This window comes from Benincasa hispida, chromosome 12 (genome assembly GCF_027475165.1).
Source record: "Benincasa hispida cultivar pf3 chromosome 12, pf3_genome.v1.1, whole genome shotgun sequence".
Lineage (NCBI taxonomy): Eukaryota > Viridiplantae > Streptophyta > Magnoliopsida > Cucurbitales > Cucurbitaceae > Benincasa > Benincasa hispida.
In genome coordinates, this window is record NC_143489.1 from 69,241,500 (window position 1) to 69,261,463 (window position 19,964).

General features: G+C 34.0%; 3 protein-coding genes across 7 annotated transcripts; 1 reads left to right on the forward strand and 2 right to left on the reverse strand.

Annotated features, from left to right (window-relative positions):
• Positions 1-2,425: 2,425 nt before the first annotated feature.
• LOC120067273 (DnaJ heat shock amino-terminal domain protein (DUF1977)) lies at positions 2,426-11,246 on the forward strand. Of its 5 annotated transcripts, XR_016525436.1 has the most exons (4): positions 2,452-2,711; positions 2,841-4,012; positions 4,514-4,714; positions 10,853-11,246. XR_016525436.1 is itself a non-coding variant. In XM_039018805.2 (3 exons), exon 2 carries the CDS (start codon positions 2,952-2,954, stop codon positions 4,008-4,010), a length of 1,059 nt encoding a protein of 352 aa, XP_038874733.1. In that variant the 5' UTR covers positions 2,426-2,711; positions 2,841-2,951; the 3' UTR covers positions 4,011-4,012; positions 4,514-4,876. The 5 variants fall into 5 exon arrangements, 3 of the variants coding, with proteins under 3 accessions (XP_038874733.1, XP_090164706.1, XP_038874734.1); XM_039018805.2 differs by lacking the exon at positions 10,853-11,246 and having other exon boundaries at positions 2,426-2,711; positions 4,514-4,876; XR_016525437.1 differs by having other exon boundaries at positions 2,428-4,012.
• LOC120067271 (glyoxysomal fatty acid beta-oxidation multifunctional protein MFP-a) lies at positions 5,378-10,459 on the reverse strand. Its single transcript, XM_039018802.2, has 16 exons — positions 10,267-10,459; positions 10,059-10,114; positions 9,885-9,952; positions 9,719-9,800; positions 9,390-9,445; positions 8,980-9,282; positions 8,786-8,872; positions 8,259-8,433; positions 8,045-8,166; positions 7,780-7,943; positions 7,452-7,706; positions 7,234-7,355; positions 6,700-6,821; positions 6,343-6,491; positions 6,125-6,263; positions 5,378-5,561 (listed from the first exon to the last, which is right to left on the reverse strand). The coding sequence occupies exons 2-16, from the start codon at positions 10,078-10,080 to the stop codon at positions 5,526-5,528; spliced, it is 1,902 nt and encodes a 633-aa protein (XP_038874730.2). The 5' UTR covers positions 10,081-10,114; positions 10,267-10,459; the 3' UTR covers positions 5,378-5,525.
• Positions 10,121-10,845, reverse strand: LOC150032168 (glyoxysomal fatty acid beta-oxidation multifunctional protein MFP-a-like). The gene is made up of 3 exons (XM_090308581.1): positions 10,670-10,845; positions 10,502-10,573; positions 10,121-10,332 (listed from the first exon to the last, which is right to left on the reverse strand). The coding sequence occupies exons 1-3, from the start codon at positions 10,770-10,772 to the stop codon at positions 10,253-10,255; spliced, it is 255 nt and encodes an 84-aa protein (XP_090164707.1). The 5' UTR covers positions 10,773-10,845; the 3' UTR covers positions 10,121-10,252.
• Positions 11,247-19,964: the final 8,718 nt, after the last annotated feature.

Consider the following 19,964-nt stretch of genomic DNA (forward strand, 5'->3'; position numbering starts at 1 on the left):
TTGACACCTAGGATAAAATTAAAGAATAAAATTACATTAATTTTACAAATTTTATCCTAAAAAAACTACCGCGTATATATGTTTTCTGTCGTTTTTGGCCAAAAATGATCTCGAATTTCACCCAAAAACTAAAATAAATCAAATAACACTATGCCAGTTGAGCTATGCTCTTATTGGCAATAAATCAAATAATTATTATTTAATCAAATTAATTAATAATAATATCATATTTTATTAAATGTGCATTAGAATCATATTCTAATACATCTCTCTCATAACCTATAGTTTTAATTCAATTAATTTAATTTATAAAATTTAATTTAATAATTAATTAATTAATTATCCAATTAATTAATCATTAAATTAAATATCACATATTTAATTTAACCTTATAATTGAATCATATAAAATTATGTTTTCTCTCATATTACCTATACTTTTAATGTGCATCTAATGCGCATTTTTTTTTTTTTGAAATATATTGTAATTAATGCACATTAATTGTGAATTCTATTCATATTAAATTTAATATTTGAAGGAGTTCAAATATTTAATTATCCCATAAATTAATTTTTTTAATCAAATTCAAAATAAATTTATATTATAAAGTTTAATTAAAATATAATCTTTATATTATAATGTATCACCATACATTATATTATTTCCCTTAGTAAATTTGAACATTTTAAATTATTTTAATTACCTCGATACCCTTTTATGAGCTACTAGTGAGACTTAATAGACCTACAGATTAGAAGTTCCAACGATATAAGATCAATTGGCTAAACTCATTAACCAAGTTAATCAATATTCATTCATTGTAGGTACATTCCACCATAGACCCACAGTTGCACTATTCTCACTGCAGATATATTTCGTGTTCATTGGATATTGACAATGACAACAAGTTAGTCCTTCACAAGTGTTTGTAACACCAACTAGATCAAATTACCATTTTACCCTTGAGTTACTTCTGTATCCTTAAGTACCCATACTCTTCTAATGAACTGTTGGGTTGTATGTCCTAAAACTTGTAGTTTATAAGATTAAACATATTCTATTTGCAATAAATATGTTATTGAGGTTTTATTCAATAAAACTGTTATTGAATATGTGGATTGCACTAAGTCCAATAAACTAAGATCCATAATTATTATATGAGTACTGGACTTTATGTGAAGACATAAAATTGGATCAAGTTTAAGTAGATGGTCAAAATGGTGTATAAGTATACAGATAAGGCTGGGTACCTTATTTTGAAAACAATATTGGATGCGGTCCACTTTGTATTTAGTACAAATGATGTGATCCTGGATCGTTCATGTGAAGATATGTGAGTGGGGGCATCTTATGTAAAGAGTTTGTATAAAACCGGACCAAGAAATAAGTCATTCTTACTTTATAACGTTGTTTACTGTTTAAGATTAACTATTTCAAAGCGATGACCTACGTAACATGACTTTAATCCTGAGCTAACTATGAACTTTTGTTTATTCGGATTATCCTTAGATTTTCATGGGTAAGAGTTGGCTCAACAGCGCCGACTCAATAAGGCCCCCATTTTAAGGATAAGACTAGGTAGATAGATAGGGACATAAGGTGCAAGATGAAATTCACTCCTACCTGTTTTTAGGGATATTAGAGATATTGTTTAAGTGTTGACTCTGAGACTTGAGCAAGGAGCCCTACCCTCTCATTGGCCTGAAAGAAACCTTTTATGTGACCGCCAACATAGGTACTTCCGGTCTGGTCCCACTCCTCACCATACTGTACAAAGATGCGAAGTAATGTAATTGGTCTGCAATACGTCAATTATAATAATCGATCAAACATTGAAATTACAGAAACAAAAATGTGTGTGGTAAACGATCACCTACAAAAAGGTATACTACTGTATATATAATGGTACATGATCTAGTACCTAATGATTCACGATTGTATGTGTAATGGTCCACGATCATGTATATAGTGATATACAACCACATATATAATGGTACATGATTGCATATATAATAGTGAACGAACTTCTACAACACACATCGAATAACCAAGATTTAAAGGAAATTGATAGAGTAAGGGGGAAAGTATTTGTTTCGACTGAATAACAAAGACTTATAGTATTCGTTTCTAGGTGTGTGGAATGATCTTCTTCGAAGAAGGCTCACACTAGATACACAAATTGAAATTGAAAAGAATTTGTGTTCGATTAAAATTGATAGAGCAATGAGAGAGTGATAGCATTTAACTGAAACTGAATAGTTGAAAATGATCCAGTAGTATTGAGTTCTAATGGTATAATGTTGGTTAAGAATAAATAGTTGCATTTAATTATGGGTTATTCGATCATTGAAAGGGAAGAGTTATTGATTAAGTGGATTTCTAAACTAAGGGTATTTAAGCTCACAATTAATTAAGTTTTTAGGAATGGGTTTGTCATTAAAAAAAGTATTGATAATTGGGTCATTTTGTAAAATTTTCCTGTGTTCAAGTTGTTTTCTTTTGTTTTTCTCGATGTTCCAAGTCTCCAACGCATTTCATGGACATCAAAGGTCCTCTCTTGCTGACGAATGAACGCCATTGCAGCAGCCCAAATCCCACCTTGGTGTTCATCGCTAACAAACTTCCTTTAGGATTTCAATCTTCAGAATGAGTCAACATCCTCATCTTTCAGACTTTCTCCAAGTTTGAAGCCGTTAATCTCCTTTTATCAGGCACGCCTTTCATTTCCCCCCTTTTTCATCTGTCGTGTGTATATATTGTTAACAATGATGATGATGGTGTTTACTCGAGCTTACGGTAGCGAAATTTGATAGTGGAATTCTCTTTTTTCCTTAATTTAGGTCTTCTATATCTCGAGTTTGTGATCAGTCTAGTTGGAATTGTATCTGAAATTGGGCTGAAGGTAATTCGGGAGTTTAGGTTTTTGTGTGGAAGATTGTGTCGGTGCGATTATGGATGGGAATAAGGACGAAGCTTTAAGATGTATTCGCATAGCGGAAGAAGCAATTGCGTCGGGGAATAAAGAGCGAGCACTTAGATTCATTAAAATTGCTCGTCGCCTTAATCAGAGTTTGCAAGTCGACGAGCTATTGACGGTGTGCGAGGAGATCGGTTCGGGATCACCTTCATCTTCTTTCGATGAGAAACGCGCGGGAAAGGTTGAGAGTGCTTCTGGTTCAGTGAAACATGTTGATGGTTTGAGTGGTGAACGTAATTACTCTATAGAACACGTTCAATTGATTAGGCAGATCAAAACAACTGAGGACTATTACAGAATTCTTGGTGTGGAGAAAACTAGTTCAGCTGAAGAGATTAAGAGGGCTTATAAGAAATTGTCCTTGAAAGTTCACCCTGATAAAAACAAGGCTCCTGGTTCGGATGAAGCATTCAAGAAATTATCCAAGGCTTTCATGTGTTTGAGTGATGATACTTTGAGAAGGCAATATGATCACACGGGTTTGGTTGCTCAGTATGAGTACAACCAACAGCATAATGTAAGGCATAGGAGAAGGAGAACGGGTCATGATTTGTTTGAAGAAAACTTTGATCCTGATGAGATATTCAGAGCATTCTTTGGGCAGGGAAATATGTTTCAGACGAGTCGCTCTTATACTTATAGAACCGGAGGTGCGAGAAGCCAACAGAGGACAGAATCTGCTGGGGGAGGTCCCAGCTTGTTGATTATTCTTCTAATGTTACCATTCTTGTTAATTTGTTTGTTGGCTTATATGCCATTTCCAGAGCCGGACTATGCTTTGCATAAAAATCTATCCTATAGTATTCCTGTGATTACAGAGAAACATGGAGTGGAATTTTTTGTCAAATCATCTGATTTTGATGTTAGATATCCTCTTGGGAGCCCAGGTCGAGCTGAAATTGAGAATAGTGTGCTCAGGGATTATAGAAACATGGTTTGGCGTTATTGTCATGTAGAACTTCAGAGACGCCAGTGGAATAAAAATCTTCCAACTCCTCACTGTGAGAAGCTGAATAATCTCGGTGTAGCATAAAGGTAAAGGGAGGTTCATCTTTTCTTATAGAAGAGATCGTATTATCTTTTTGGAGATATTATCCAAGTTATGTTGCTTTTAACTTCTGTTGTGAACCTTGCTTGAATATAAAGACTGCAACATTAAGTTTGTTATTTATCGAAGCTTTGCATCCCATTTTGATCTAGCCTAATGTGTCTCTCACGTGTTAGGCAGTTCAGACTCAAATTGTTCAGTGAACCTTTCCCTGTCTGATCCCTGAAAAAGAAATTAATATTACTACAGAAATCTTTGTTTAACACGATATTATAGTTGGAGATTCCATGCTCGAAACTTCAAACACCTATAGTCCCATGTGTTAAAAGTGTTAAATTATTGATATAGTTAAATCTTCCATAACCTATCAGTTTAAGCTTTTGGAATCAGTGGCAATTTAACATATATTATATATTCACGAATCTACCATATGTGAAGTTGCACATCTTTGCTTGTATGGAAGGTAATGTGTAAGTGTGAAATTCCAGACTTGCCAATTGATGGGAAACAGATCATGTTTTAAATTAAAGCAGCAGGTCATATAGATGGATTTTGAAGTTTTGAGACTCCATGCTCATATGCGGAAAAGAACGCTCATGGCTGGAACACAAGGGCTATGGTCCGAAGTTTTTCCGGGTTTGGGCTGAGCCAATCACTTGACACCATTCGCCATCAATGGCCCTGGACTGGTACTACTATCTGTAATTTTTCTACATCACTTCCTCCTGAAATTAGTGTGATCCATTTCTGAATAAAAGTCAAGACAATTGTACGAACTGAAACAAGATGTTGATTTGTTTCTGTACATTTTTCAAATAATATTGAAGTGAAGCTGAAGTCTTTTACTTAAATGTCCTTTTCTCGTCACATCGTTTCTTTCCCTTGCAATCTCTTTTTATACGCACATTCATGTTCGTTATTGTTTTTATTTATTTGACTGTATAATATAGGATTCATGATACATTAGTAGTAGACAGCAGCAGATTATTTGGCATCCTGTTTTAGTTCGAGTTTGATGATAGCAGTTATGGAATCTGTGAAATGAAACCATAATGGGAAAACGATAGTTGAGCTTTAATCTCCTGCATAACTCTATACTACCACTTGGATAATTAGTGATAGTTAAGCTCTAGCAGTATCCCGGTAACTCTATGCCCTACTACTTTTGTGCCTTGCAGACCCAATAACTGACAAATAGATATAATTTTAAGTATTGGGTTGCAACAATGGGATTGATTGGAGGGACGCATTTTGGAAACCAAGTCTTAAATCAAGATGAATGTGATGGAAAACCAAAAAACAACTCAAAAGTCCCATCAAAAGAGATGATAACGAATACTACCAATTGAAAATTGCTCCAACCCAAATTCCTTAAAAAAATAAATGTCTTCCTGAGGTACAACCAACCTCAATACATTATTCATACAAGCCCAATCCCGGGCGCCATTTCTAGATTTTCAGAAGAAACACAAAACAAACTTCCAATTGAGTTGATTGATCTTACATTCTAGCTTTAGCATGACCAGCAGGAGCACTCTGCATTCAAACCACACAACATAAGTATTTTGAGAAGCAAATATCATACTAATCTAAGACCTCCAAAGGTTTTCATTGTTAAATGAACCAAAATACTTGTTCACGTCATTGAATTGAGAGATCTGTAAATTTGGGACGTAGTTCATAGTTGACATAGATGATGCCATGATAGGCAATTTAGGAGTGTTTCCTATTCTATCAAGAGCCATTTTATTCCCAATAACTCTAGCCAATAGCGTGCAAATGTTAAGAGGGAAAAGGCAACGATAATATGTAACAATAACATGGATGAATAATCAGGACTTTGTAATTTTGTTTTAGTTTATTGTTGGTTAATTGGTTGGTAGACTTAAATTCTATCAGAACTGACACCTTTAAAGTTCATTAGTCACTTAGAAGTTGGCAAGCAATCTTTTATCCCATCCGACAATTGGATGCACCAAGTTTTATCTATAAACTTATTCCATCCCAGCTTGTGTTTGCCAAAACAGCCTAAATCTGTTTTTTGGCTTTATAGGTGCATGAAAGATGAGCTCTGTTAAATTAGGATGCAGATTTCTCACCAGAGTTGCACTCTGAGCAGCTCTTTCAGTTAAGTATCCACAAGGCTTGAAAAATCCACCATACTGTTTCGACCATTCCTCCAACCTCGAATAGATGTATTTTGATCCAAGTGAATCTGCCCAGAACATGAGTCCTCCCCTGCTCAAGGAGGAAAAAATTTTATGGTCTAGTTTTTGGAACTAAAGAGACATACCAAAATGAGATCAAGTTAACAAACCTGTAAGAGGGGAAACCCATTCCCATTACACCAGCAATGTCCAGGTCAGCTGCTTTTACTGCTATGCCTTCAGCTAGGACACGACATGCTTCGTTCACCACTGGGAAGAATATCATCTCCACAATGTCCTTTTCTGGCAACTTCATGAGCTACATTCACCGAAATCATTTAGTCATACCACAACTACTGTCACTTTCCCAAGTTAATACTTCATTCCAAAATATATATTTGCAAACAATCTTTATAATGTAATTCAAATGCTACAATCTCCTGCCTATAGCTAAGGTCATAATATAATTATCAAAAGAAGAGAAGCAAGCAAACATATGTTTGTAAGAAGAAATGGGGGAGAGAGACCGTAGGATCAACTGAAACACCAGAAGTGCTCCTAGCCTTCTCGATATATTTCTTTAACTCTGGATTTGGCCCAGCTTTTCGGTTCTTGTCATAGACATAGAAACCTTTACGAGTGGATTCACCTGAGGTGTGCAATGTACAAATAATTATCATTTTTGTAAGTAATGTTGTTTTAAGTAAAAATCAATGAACACAAATGAATATCACAGGCGAAGACCATCTAAAATTGCATAACAAAGGTAGCAACATTCAATAACAGGTGAGCAGTGTGGATTATGAAAATTAGTAGGGTCTTATAGAGTGGATCACCCTTTGAATGAGGTTTGGGAGGAAGTGAGGTTTAGTGCCTCTCTTTGAGCCTCCGTTTGTCTGGCCTTTTGTAATTATTAACTTAGACCATTCTTATAGACTGGAGCCGCTCCTTATAGGTTGTTGAGAGATCTTTCTGGGTTTGATTTTTCTATGCCCTTAATAATAATAATAATAAATAAGTGCATAACAAACCCTGTGCATATTCTGGGATGAAAAAGCTACCTGCAATCTTATCCTCTTGCATAAGAGGAATTAGCATAGATTTATAAGTTCTTTCTGGAAAAGCTTGAACAAACTGACTGGCAGTTGCTACTGCCACACCAAAACCAACAAGGTCACACAACCTGAAAGAAAAATACAAGAGCAAGTAAGAAAAATGAAAACTGATTGTATAAGATCAGAACATGCAGCTGATGCAAACTTCATTGACTATTATAAACCTGAAGGGTCCCATTGGCATTCCGAACTTAGAAATTGCCCTGTCAATCTGATAAGGATCTACCCCACGTTCTGCAAGTAAAATTGCAGCTTGAGAGTAGGGAAAAAACATTCTGTTGACAGCAAAACCTGTACAATTTCCAACCACAACTGGTGTTTTCTTTATATTCTTCCCAACATCTAGCAGATCAACAATCACTTGTGCAGCCGTATGCTTGGTACGAACAATTTCCAAAAGTGGCATGACATGAGCAGGACTGCATGAGAAGCAGAACTCAATGCTGAGCTAAAAAGATACGGGATGTTTTGTTCTTTGGTGGGGGGATTTACCTAAAGAAATGAGCTCCAATAATCCTGTCACGGGACTTTGTTCTCTCTCCAATCAACTCCAAATCTATTGTGGAAGTATTAGTAGCAAGCATACAATGTGGTGGACAGTACTTCTCAAGATCAGAAAAGATCTGTTGCTTCAAAGAAACATTCTCAATAACAGCCTGTTTCAAGAACGCAAGAAATCAAAATTAACCACTGCCCTCGACCTGGGAAAAGAAAGGGGAACCTTGGCAACATCAAAAGAGAAGCAGCCCAAAAGTACCTCTATCACCATATCTACATCTTTAAAACTTTCATAGTCAAGAACTCCCTTAAGTAAAGAAATTGTCCTGTCAAATTTCTCTTTAGTCATACTCCCTTTTCTGACTCGGCTGTGTAGGTTTGCTGTAGGAGAATATATCAGATCATGAGTTTAAAAAAACTGCAAATTGTGAAGTACAAAAGTGCATGTCAAAATCATTGGTTTCCATGGGTACCTCTTACTCTGTCGATGCCAGCCTGCAAGAACTTGTCGTTCACTTCTTTAAGTATCACAGGATAGTTGCTAAGAATCAATGCTGTAGCTATTCCAGATCCCATTAATCCTCCTCCTACGATTGCAACTTTCTTGATTTGTCTCGGTACTAAACCTAGATCAGTAACTCCAGGTACCTATCAAACATGACGAGAGGAGAAATGTTGATGTGAGCTGCCCATATGAATAAGCCTCTATAATAAATTAGCAAAACTACTGTTTTTCTCAGTTGTCAAGACCCTTTGTATAGTATTGTGGTCAAATATATTGAGCTATTGAATTGCTCAAGTTTACTATCAAGCCCCCATAAAAAGCTAGACATGACGAAAAATATTTATATAATAAAAACAAATTAATACAACCATGAACATCCAAAGATCAAGAGGACAAGAGAATATCTTCTCAAGTAGCTAGCAGAAAACTCATTATTGTACAACCACTTCTATAAAACCAACACAACATTCATGTCTCGATCCTTCATCATCTGACCTTAGTTGTTGAACGCTGGGCAAAGAAGATATGAATTAAGCTTTTGCAAGTATCAGAATGTAGGAGTCCCTGAAATTCTTCAGCCTCCTGCAATATCCAGAACAAGATATATATTGAGAGTGAAGTGACTACAACTTAAAGGTGAAAGGGGATAAAATGGGGGGAAAGAAAACTATCGAGAAGATAAAAAGGACCTTCCAAAGTCCAGCACGGGGGCCAGAGACGACACCCATTTCAACGGCATCAATGCAGGCAAATGGATGCTCGAGATTCAGGGACTGTTTTTTTGCCTGAGCTCTAGCAAACTTAAATATTTTCCTAGCCTCAACAAGGGACTCTAACTTGTCGGTCCTGTGAAGACTGAGAACCCATGGTCGTCTCCGCTCTAGGATTTCGAGAGCCCATCTACGTGCTGTGTCGATCAACTCTTCAGGAGGGACAATGGCATCCACAAGCCCCAAAGAATGAGCTTCTTGTCCTTTAATTGGCTTTGATGTCTGTTTACACGTGTAACAGACAACAAGAATCAGAGAAGTTAATATATTTATAAGTAGGATGTGTATTTTACATCATGTTCCATTTATATAAATCCATCTAAGCTTACCAACATCATTTCAAGGGCCTTTGAGAGACCAACAAGACGTGGAAGCCGTTGTGTTCCTGAGTAGTTAAGAGTCTAGAGATCAATATAGGCAAAATAAAACACCCCAACCATTTTAGGAATGTATAGATTTTATTGTCTTCATGTTTTACAGACAGGATAATCCAAACAACAGAAACAGTTAAGATGTGCCCATTTCTTCTTCATATGAACTAACACAATCACTCGAATCAACACGATTATTCGTTTATTTTCATAAGACGAATAGCTAGGAGGATGCAGAACATTTGAAGTCTTAAAAGAACCAACCACACGTAAAACTAGAACCGTACCTCCAAAACCAGGAATTATTCCAAGCTGAAGCTCGGGCAACCCTAATTGAGCGGTAGGAGTTGATATTCGAGCATGACAGGCCTGAGAAATATTGAATGCAAAGAAGAGATTGTAACAGGATTCATCCTGATAAAAGCCAATCTATATGAAATAGTTGACACATACCATTGCAACCTCTAACCCTCCACCCAGAGCAAGTCCATCTATCGCTGCAACCGCAGGTTTCCAGGCAGCTGACAGATGAGATTAAGGAATTAACACCCAGTATGCCATCACAGAATCGAACCTCTGACAAGTAATATAACTAAACTATAATAAATAATAATAGTAATTCATTACCTTCAAAAACATCAGTGATCATTTCATTGATATGTTCCTAACATTTGGTTGCTCCCCTGAGACACATTTTACATGAGATCAATAATGCGTCCTTATTCATTAGAAAATTTTCATATTTACCAGTGAAGTATATGAATTTTCCATTTTCTTAGAGATTGTTTCTTGTAACATCCTTCTACAGATATAATGAGCAGTTAATCAGACCTACCCTTTCCTCCTTGGAGCGAACCAAAAGCAGTTATATCAAAGCCACCAGAAAACTTTCCCTTTGCACCTACACTCCAAATAACACAAAAAATCAATTCCTTTCTTCCATTTTCCATCTCCCTCTCTGGATCCGAATCCAGATAAAATGCATCATCTCAAAAAGTCAATGGTTCGATCCCACCGTAGACAGAATTCGTGAAACCCATAAACAAAATTCATTTGACATATTTACTAACCTGTAATAACAATTGCCTTCACATCATCTCTTCTCAAGGCTTGTTCATAACTATCTCTTAGGCTGAATAACACTGTATTTGTGTGTAAACATGCAGAAAACTTAGTAAAAACTCTGAAACTGAACCTCTCAGTAGAAATGGAGATTTGATAGAAGAATGAAACTTTACCATCAAAAGACAAGGAGTTAACTGGAGGGTTCATGATGGTGATTATAGCTACTCCATCAGCTCCCACCTCCATTACTGTTCTTCCTTTTGCATTGCTTCCCATTTTACCTCTCTCTCTGTTTCTTTTGTTTTGTTTTGTTTTGTTTCTCTAAGATGAAACAATGGGAGGAGAAATTTTTGTAGGAGGAAATGGAGAGAAATGGAGGAAGAGGTTCATAGATGCGTCCATTTCAATTGTGAAGGGTGTTGTGACGTCCTTACAAGCATGGCACGTAGGACTTTGGATTTCGGCACAGTTTTCAATGAAGAGATAAATATGTTTCAAGATTATCGTTATGTGTCACTTTGATATAAAACGTCCCAACCCATACTTTGCACACCACAGTCAAAACGGGTATTTTTCAAGTGGTTTGATAAGGTTTTTATTTATAGAATTATGAGAAATATTTCAAGTGGTTGGCCTTGTAATAGGGTTTATCTATCCAACAACTCCGTCTTTCCATCTTTATCTATGTTAAACATTTATCAAATAACTTTATTTTATAATTCCATCTCAAATACAAACTTCATAATTCAACTCAACATTCCAAACATTCCTTAAATTTTAGGTTAAATTATTATTTTGGTTTCTATCTTTTTAAGTTAGTTTAATTTTAGTATTTGTATTTTTAATTATCCAATTTTAATTGTATTTTTAATTGTCCAATTTTAGTTTTCATATTTTCAAAAAATCTTAAGTTTAATTCCTCAAAGTTAATTTTATTGAATTTGGTTAAACAATAATAATAACTTTCGTGTGAAGAAATATAATATGTAATATGTTTTCAAAATTTATAGTGAAGATGTTAATAAATAACAAAAAAGAAATGTTTTAGAAAATCAACAATAAACTTGCATTAGAGACTAAATTTAAGATTATTGAATGTACAAAAACTAAATTGGACAATTAAAAATGCATGAGCGCATTCAGATCTTTTCAATTTCATCGTGATCAAAATACACCATATATATTCGAACATACAGTTATGTAAACAAATGGTAATTAACGGCATGCTTCGAACAATAAAATACAATGGAAGAGTTCTCATACCAGTTGAAGACGCTCTTCAAGTTTTGGAACTCAAATGCAGTGGAAGACCTTTACGCGATCTACTATCGCCCAGCAAATACGTCATCTGCAACAGCACCACGAACTATCACGAACGAGTAAATGCAGTGGGGACGACACCACCAAAATGGAGCCCTTGGTATTCTCGGAGTGAGAACCCAAAGTGTGGTCTTTGGTGAGTTTCATAGAGGTTGGAGAAAGTACTGATCGTGTAGACGATAAGTAAGTGGGAGAGAAAAGAAAGTTATCGTATAGCTAAATGCTTATCGTTTAGAAGAAGCTACACGATCATGTAGGTTTTACTAAACGATCGTTTAGGAAAAGGTAGATGATCGTTTTGAAAACACCACACACTATACGATCGTTCAGGAAAGCTATCCGATCGTTTAGGAACTAGCGGGCAATTGTTTAGGCGCGAGGTGTGCGATCGTTTAGGCACTGAGCGACTATCGTATAGGTTCTCGACTTATGCGATCGTTTACGTTTCCACACTGACGCCAAGAATTTTCGAACCTTTGGAACTTCTTCAAACTTTGCAAAATGAAACAAATTTTCATTTTATTCTTCGGTTTTTCCCACTAACGCACGTCCAAGAGAAATTTTAGGCCAATTATCATATAATTAACCAATTAAATAATTAATAAATATAATCATATTATATTTTACCGTATAATTTGATATCACATATCTATTATAGTAATTTCTCCTCTATTTGATATAAATCATATTTATATTTTATTTCCTCTACAATAATATATCTCATACATTTAGTCACTTATATCATATATAATTAATCAGACCAATTATATCATATATAATTGAATTTCCTCTTTTCAATTTGAACATTTCAAATTAACTCAAACACTGATTCTCGACTTTATCCAAGCTACCCAAGGGACCCAATGGACCTGTGGCTCGAAGCTCCAACGGTCCGTGAATAGTTGACTAAACTCTTTAGCCACCAGATCCACTATCCGTTAACTGTCAGGCATTCCACTAAAGACCAACAGCTGAACTCTTCTTACCACAAATATATTTCTGTGTCCATCGGATATAACCAATCATGAGTACGATGTCTTTCATAGATGCTTGTAAGTACAGCTGGGCCAAATTACCGTTTTGCCTCTGTAGTTACATCTCACTCCTAAGTACCACTAATTTCTCTAATGAACAATACAACATAGTCCAACTATGCGTGAACACCTCTCGGGCCAAGAGAAGGTGTGTGGCGCCACATCGTTCAAGCTCTGGAATCAGCCCTTAAGGGAGCTATCTATTTACTTGCCCCTGCCTCGGGGAAGAAGTGAATTTCATCTTGTGTAGCTGAGTTCCCAGCTCCCAAATTAGATGAATTCTCAAAATGGTAGGTTTGAATCGGCGACCTGGCCACTCGTACCCATACAAATCAAAGGATCGCCTTCAATAACAGAAGTTCCCATCTCACTCAAGATTAAGGTCATGTTACCTATGGTTATCCTAGTGAAATGAAGTCTCTATCATGAACGATGTTATATAACGAGACGTTAACACTTCGTGGTCAAGTCTTATACAAACTCTTTGTATAGGATGCCTCCGCTCGCATGTCCCTACACGAACGATCAGGATCAGACCATTTGTGACAAGTTACAATACTTTGACTATTCCACAAAGCGAGTCGCATCCGTAGCGTTGTCAGGATAAAGTTTCCCTCCTATATCCATATACTACAGACCATTTTAGTTATCACTCAAGACATGATTCACTTGTATGTCACTACATACATGCTTAAGTTACATACTGATAACCAAGGATTTTATGTTTATTGGTTTATGGTAAAGCAAATAAAACATACAAGTGAGCAAAAACCAAGATGTGAAGTAAATATCATATATTATACAACAAAATTGTTCGTACAAACTGTTTACAAACTATAGGACACGAGACTTTAGGGCATCAACCCCAACACCATTGTCGTCCCTATTTACAAGTAACCAACTCAACATTTTAGGCTTTGGAACAAGTTCCCACATGTTATTCTTGCTAAGAGCCAAGATTTCCTCCTTCATTGCTTATTCTCATTCAAGAATACTTTTATCTTCATTATAAGACCCGGGATCATCTTCACAAATATCACCCATTAAAAAATAATATACAAATGAATAATTATTTAACTGTACCTCATAATCAAATGAATAACTAAGTTGTGTTCTTGGTCTAGAAGACCTACGAGCAATAATTTTGGTATCTTCATTTGCCTCAACATTTTCTCCAAGATTAACATTAATACCATTCTCATTTGATACATCATTAGTAACGATAGGTGACACATCAACAATTTCTTCTTTCTTTGAATTTGCATCCATTTGATATGGCGAAACTTCATCAAACACCACATCTCGAGAAACAAAAACTTATCTCATCTATGGATCCATACATCTCCATCCTTTCCTTTGAGTATCATATCCAACAAAAATACAACGTTTTGCCTTTGGGTTTAATTTATTACATTTACTCTTTGAAACATGGAACATAATAAATTAACCTAAAAACTCGAAGATAACTCACATTAGGTTTATGATGATATAATGCCTCAAAAGAAGATAGATCCAACACCACCTATGGAGGTAAGTGATTTATGACGTGATAAGCTGATTGAATAGCTTCTGCCCATAGCTTCCTTGGAAGATTCTTTGCATGTAGCCAAGACAAGCACATGGAGATAAGATGTGCTAACGTTCAACAACTACATTATGTTGTGGAATGTCAGGACATGTTATTTGGCGTTGAATCTCATGCTCTTTGCAGTAATTCTGAAACTAATTAGACATATATTCTCTCTCATTATCTGTGCAAAGACACTTTATAGGCAACATAAATTTTTTCTCCACTTGCTCTATGAACTGGATAAACTTGGAAAAAGTCTCACTTTTAGCTTTCAAAAAATACACCCAAATGAAACGAGAAAAACCATCCACAATAACCATAATATAACGACAACCAGAATAGTTGGGTGTTTTAATTGGTCCCATCAAATCTGAATGAACTAACTGCAATGTACCAGTAGATCTGTTATTTGAATTTGGGAAAGGAAGATGATGTGGCTTACTAAATTGACAACTAGGGCAAACCATATCATAGCGTATTTCTTCAAAGAGAGGAACACCATCAAGAAATTTCTTCATAGAAACTCTTTCCAACAACTAGTAACCAACATGGCCTAGTCGAGCATGCCAAAATGTTGCACCATCATTCAACTTGTCTTTTCTTCATACACATCACTTGAGACAAAACATAGAGAGAATTTTTCCTCTTTCTAGTGAACAAAATACCACCTTCAAATTTCTTAACATCATAAATAATTTTCACATCATTTGGTCCAAAAAGAACATACCTCCCAAAGTCGAAAATTTGAGAGACTGAAACTATATTCTTCTTTAAACTTGGAACATGATAAATATTTGTAAGAGAAATACCACTGTTCTCAACATTAACATGCCCTTCTTCAATAACAACATGTAAGGAATTGCCAATTGTCACATTTACTCTCCCTCCTTGATGATCACATATATCAGAGATAAGAGAAACATTTCCAATTACATTGTGAAAGCAATCGGAATCAACAATTTAATCTATATTGTCATCTATAGGAATATTAACATGCAAATTAATGGGTTGATCGATAGATTCAATTGATAAGCATTGTTCCCATTTAATTTGCTCAGATTTATTACTTTCATGTACAACATTTGCTTCTACTTCTTTGAGATCCACACGTCAATTTGGTCTAATATTATTTGATTTTTCACAATGATGACATACCACCTTCACATGACAATTATGTTTTATGTGTCTTGGCTTGTTGCACCTAAAACATTCCTTCAATTTTTCTTTGAATTGCCCTTGAATCTTGGAATCATTGTTGTCACATGAAGAACATTTGGAATAATCGACTCGTCCCTTGTCTTTTTCATGAAGAATAGCTTCCACCTTAGGATGAGATTGCTTGTTGTTGTCAAGCATTTGTTTCATCAATGCTTCTTGATTTGGGAGCAAATTCTCCAACTCAATGATAGAAGGTTGATTTACCCAACCTTGTATCAAAGAAATGAATGGCATAAACTCCTCTCGCAGTCTACAAATAAGATAATGATGTAAACAAGCATCGCTAATAGGCTCCTCTTTGTTCAATTCTGAAATTTCAATACGCAAAGTCTTAATTTTCAGAAAATATTCTAAAACTAAAAAACTACCTTGAGTTGTTCCATGAAATTCGTTCTCCAAATACTACAATCTCGTTGTGTTCTTCTGAGTGAACAACCTTTTAAGTGTGTCCCACACTTTCTTTAGAGAATTCTCATCACGAACATACTCTATATACTATTTGCTGATAAAAGTCCACAAAGAAAATAAGGCTTTGCCACACTTGACCTTCCACTTCCTTCGTGCCTTAGCATTCTCCAGAGTATCTTCCAAAATTGAATCATCATCGAAAATAAGGTCCCACAAATCTTGTCCTTGAAGAAAAGCTTTCATACATAGCCTCTAAAAACTATAATTATCACCAATAAGCTTGTCTACACAAATGTTGTTTCCACGATTCATCTTCACCGAGTATTTAAACTCAAACACAAAACAAAGAACCTGAACGCTTTGATACCATGCAACGAAAAATAATAAAAACAAAGAGAACGAAAGTTGGAAACAAGAGAGAAAAATTGCATGAAAGATCAAGTGATTTATTGGGTTCTGCATTCATTTAAGTGGAAACAAGACAAGTATATGTAGTAAAAATAAGAAACTACCTACTAATGCATTATCGATAAATTTCTACCACTAACCTAAAAAAGCTCTCTTAATCAATCAACTAATCCGTTATGCACTATCCTCCAATTTAGGAGGCACTACCCTAAATAAACACCATTAACTTCAATTAAAGAAAAAACTCATTTAAGTAATAATTTGCCAAATATGTTTGCACTAATTTATCCTAGTTTTGAAACCATTTATTTTATATTTTATGTTACATAGAAAAACATGAATATTATACACTTTTTTAGACTTAAAAAACAAATTTATTTTATATTTTTCAAATTTGTTTCTATTTTTTAATATTCATTTGGTGAACATCATGGTTACCTATATTTTATGATTAAGTTATATTTGATTTAAATATAATTATTGACTTTGTTTAAACGCATGGGGTATTTTGGTCATTTAATTTAGTAAAAGTTCCTTTCCCGTTTGTATTTATCTATCTTTACAAACATAAAGCCGTTTAAGTTTTATTTTTAAAAAAAGAAAACTGCCATTTAAATTTAGTGGTTACCAGACAAATAGCCAAAACAAGATGACCTTTTATAAAATTTGTCAAACAAGTTTTTTTTTTTTTTTGTCAAAATGACCAAATTACTAGTTATGATACTATTTAAAATTTAATAATAATGGACAAAAATACTCCTACAACCAAATCCTTATGAAAATTGTATATTTCAAAATTGGTCATTTATCCAAACGGAGTCTCCTTCGAGCCATTCTGTACAATTTCCCTTAAACATTCCCATCCCATGGCCTATGTATTTGGGCCAATTAAGCCAGCTCGATCCACTCACATTGGGCTTTGATTTGGGCCTGCAATCTTCCTCATTCATCGTCATTCATTACATAGGCTCGGCCCATTTTGATCCAATCAAAATCTCCTTTATATTCCCTTAATTGAACCCATTTTCTTCAGCATCCCATTTAAAAATTTGACCATAAATAACAATGTCTATGATTTAAATAATATAAACTATACTATTTCAATTTGGATTTTCTCTAATAATCAAAATTTGCAATGTCACCATCATGAAAAACAATACACCTATCAATCAACCAATGGAGTAAGACTCAGCTCCCAAAGACTTTTAGAGGCACATAAATAGAATTAGAAAAGGAAAGATAACAAATTCTGGAAATTCAAATTGTTTTTTTTTTTAATTTGTTTTTAAAGGGATCCCCCACACCCTCACATGCTTTAAGGTAAAGCAAGGCTATTGTGTTTAAAAAGAAGTGCATTTGAAGCTATGAAAGGGAGGGGGTGTTTGTAAATATCAGAAAGAAAAGGGGCTTTTTTCCAAGGGCCCACTTTGAGATCCACCAGCCTCATTCTTTCTCACGTGGCTCCTCCACGTGACATAAACAATTAACATCTTTGCCCAAAAAGTTGGTTGATATTCGTGTTTAATTTATAAATTCGAAGTATTTAATAACCACTCAAAATATAAAAGTATTTTAAATCATTTTTATTGAAATAATTTAAATAAAAATGATTTTTTAAAAATATTTTTTCTCAAGTTAATTCAAATAGACCTTTGGTAAAAGTTGATATTTGGTTTTCATCTCATGAAAAATTTGCATTTGCCCTCTTTATCTTAACGCTTTGAATGTTCGAACCTCTGACATCTTGATTTTTATAGCAATTGAATTATGTTCGTATTGACTATGTTTTTATATATTAAATTCATTTTTTTTCGATTCATCCCTAAACCTTAATATACAATTAACTAATAACTTATCCAAATATAAAAATTGTAGGTAAAAAATGTTAATAAGACAATGACATGATTGATTTGTAGAATTTGACTAAAATGTATAAACCAAATTGAAGACTTTTGAAGCTTTATGGGTTAGATTAAAATGAAATCCAAACATAGGGAACAAAGTAAAATGAAGTTCGTCTTAAATTTATTCATTTTTGTTAGTACAATAATTACATGAATGAATGGTCAAACCTCTGATTCCGTAGAAGAGAATGCATGTTAATTATTATTGAGTTAAGTTTGCTTTGACATCTAAATTGAAAGCTTTTAAAACATAAATATCAACCTAAAGCTTTCGCTAAAGTATAGAGACCAAATATTTAATTTAACTAAATATTAAATAATATTTCTATTATTTTTTACTATGCGGGGGAGAAATTTGAACCTTTAACTTAAAAGAACAAAATAGATATTTTAATTGTTGAAATATACTCATGTTCTATACTCTCTCATATAAAGAAAGAAAGAAAAGAAAAAAAAATATTAAATTACTTTTGTGATATTCACAATTACTCTCATATATATATATTTAGAAATTCAAAATTAATTTTAATATGTTATTTACAATTTAAACTCGCCTTTTATATTATTAATAATTTTTATTATTAAAAAAATCATATATTTAAAAAAAATGCATACGTTCTAAATTACTCTCAAACACGTCCCATTCATTAGGGTGTTTTCTTTTAGCAATGAATCAGAAGTCTCAAAGTCCAAAGGAGATAGGGGCTTATGCGTATCTCTATTTATGATTTTTTTTTATAAAAAAATATTATTATTATTATCATATTTTAATTTCCATTTGCTTTGGAGTATCGGTGCCATCAAATATCCATCGAATTTTCCTTTCCACTTTTACCCCTGCGCGGTGGTAATATTACATTTCGCCCATTTTATATGCTACAGCCGCTCCCCGCTGAAATGAGACGTTGTTTGAATTTCGAACCAACTTCCGCTGTCCATACTGTGGAGAAAAGTATATAGTAAACTATTATTAATAATAATATTGCTAAATTACAAAATAAATAAATCAAATATAATATCCCCAAAATTTGCATTTATTTTTAAATTTTCATATTATTTTTAAAAGTTACCATCTCACCCTTAATTTTTAAAATTTCAAAACTCCATTTAGAGTAAAAAATTTTGGGAAGAAAGTGATGTTGAAATAAATAGTAGTGACCATTAGTGTAGAGTATATCTCTATTGTTTCATAAATGAACACGTTTTTTCGTAATTAACTTGAAGAATAAACATGACTATTCAAATAGTCACGAATTATCTATAAATATGTCTCTTTTCAAATTGTAAAAGAGAATTTTTCACCATTACTTTTCTTTCATAAAAATCTTTTTTTTTTTTTTTGATAAATTGGTTCAAGTTCAGGTTATTTCCACAAAGTATAATTCGTTAGATTTTGTAGACGAGGTGTTACTTCCATAAAAAAGATAATTTGTTCCATCTTGAGAGACAATTACTCAAGAAATTCAAGCACTAAAGTGGATAAAATTGTCTTAAAGAGAATGTGAAATCGTTAAACTCAGATTCTCCCCATGTTTACAATGTTATATATTTTTTCAATTTTTTTTTTTTTTTTTTGTAAAATTATTCATATAACAATCTGAAGTTG

Coding starts and splice junctions, on each gene's coding strand:
- LOC120067271 (XM_039018802.2), bottom strand. CDS start 10,080: ATGATCACTGATGTTTTTGAAG. Junction 9,283..9,389: donor AGGCCCTTGAAATGATGTTG/GTAAGCTTAGAT, acceptor ACGTGTAAACAG/ACATCAAAGCCAATTAAAGG. Junction 7,944..8,044: donor ATGTAGATATGGTGATAGAG/GTACTTTTGGGC, acceptor TTCTTGAAACAG/GCTGTTATTGAGAATGTTTC.
- LOC120067273 (XM_039018805.2), top strand. CDS start 2,952: ATGGATGGGAATAAGGACGAAGCTTTAAGATGTATTCGCATAGCGGAA.
- LOC150032168 (XM_090308581.1), bottom strand. CDS start 10,772: ATGGGAAGCAATGCAAAAGGAAGAACAGTAATGGAGGTGGGAGCTGAT. Junction 10,574..10,669: donor TAACTCCTTGTCTTTTGATG/GTAAAGTTTCAT, acceptor ACACAAATACAG/TGTTATTCAGCCTAAGAGAT. Junction 10,333..10,501: donor GAAGGCAATTGTTATTACAG/GTTAGTAAATAT, acceptor TTTGGAGTGTAG/GTGCAAAGGGAAAGTTTTCT.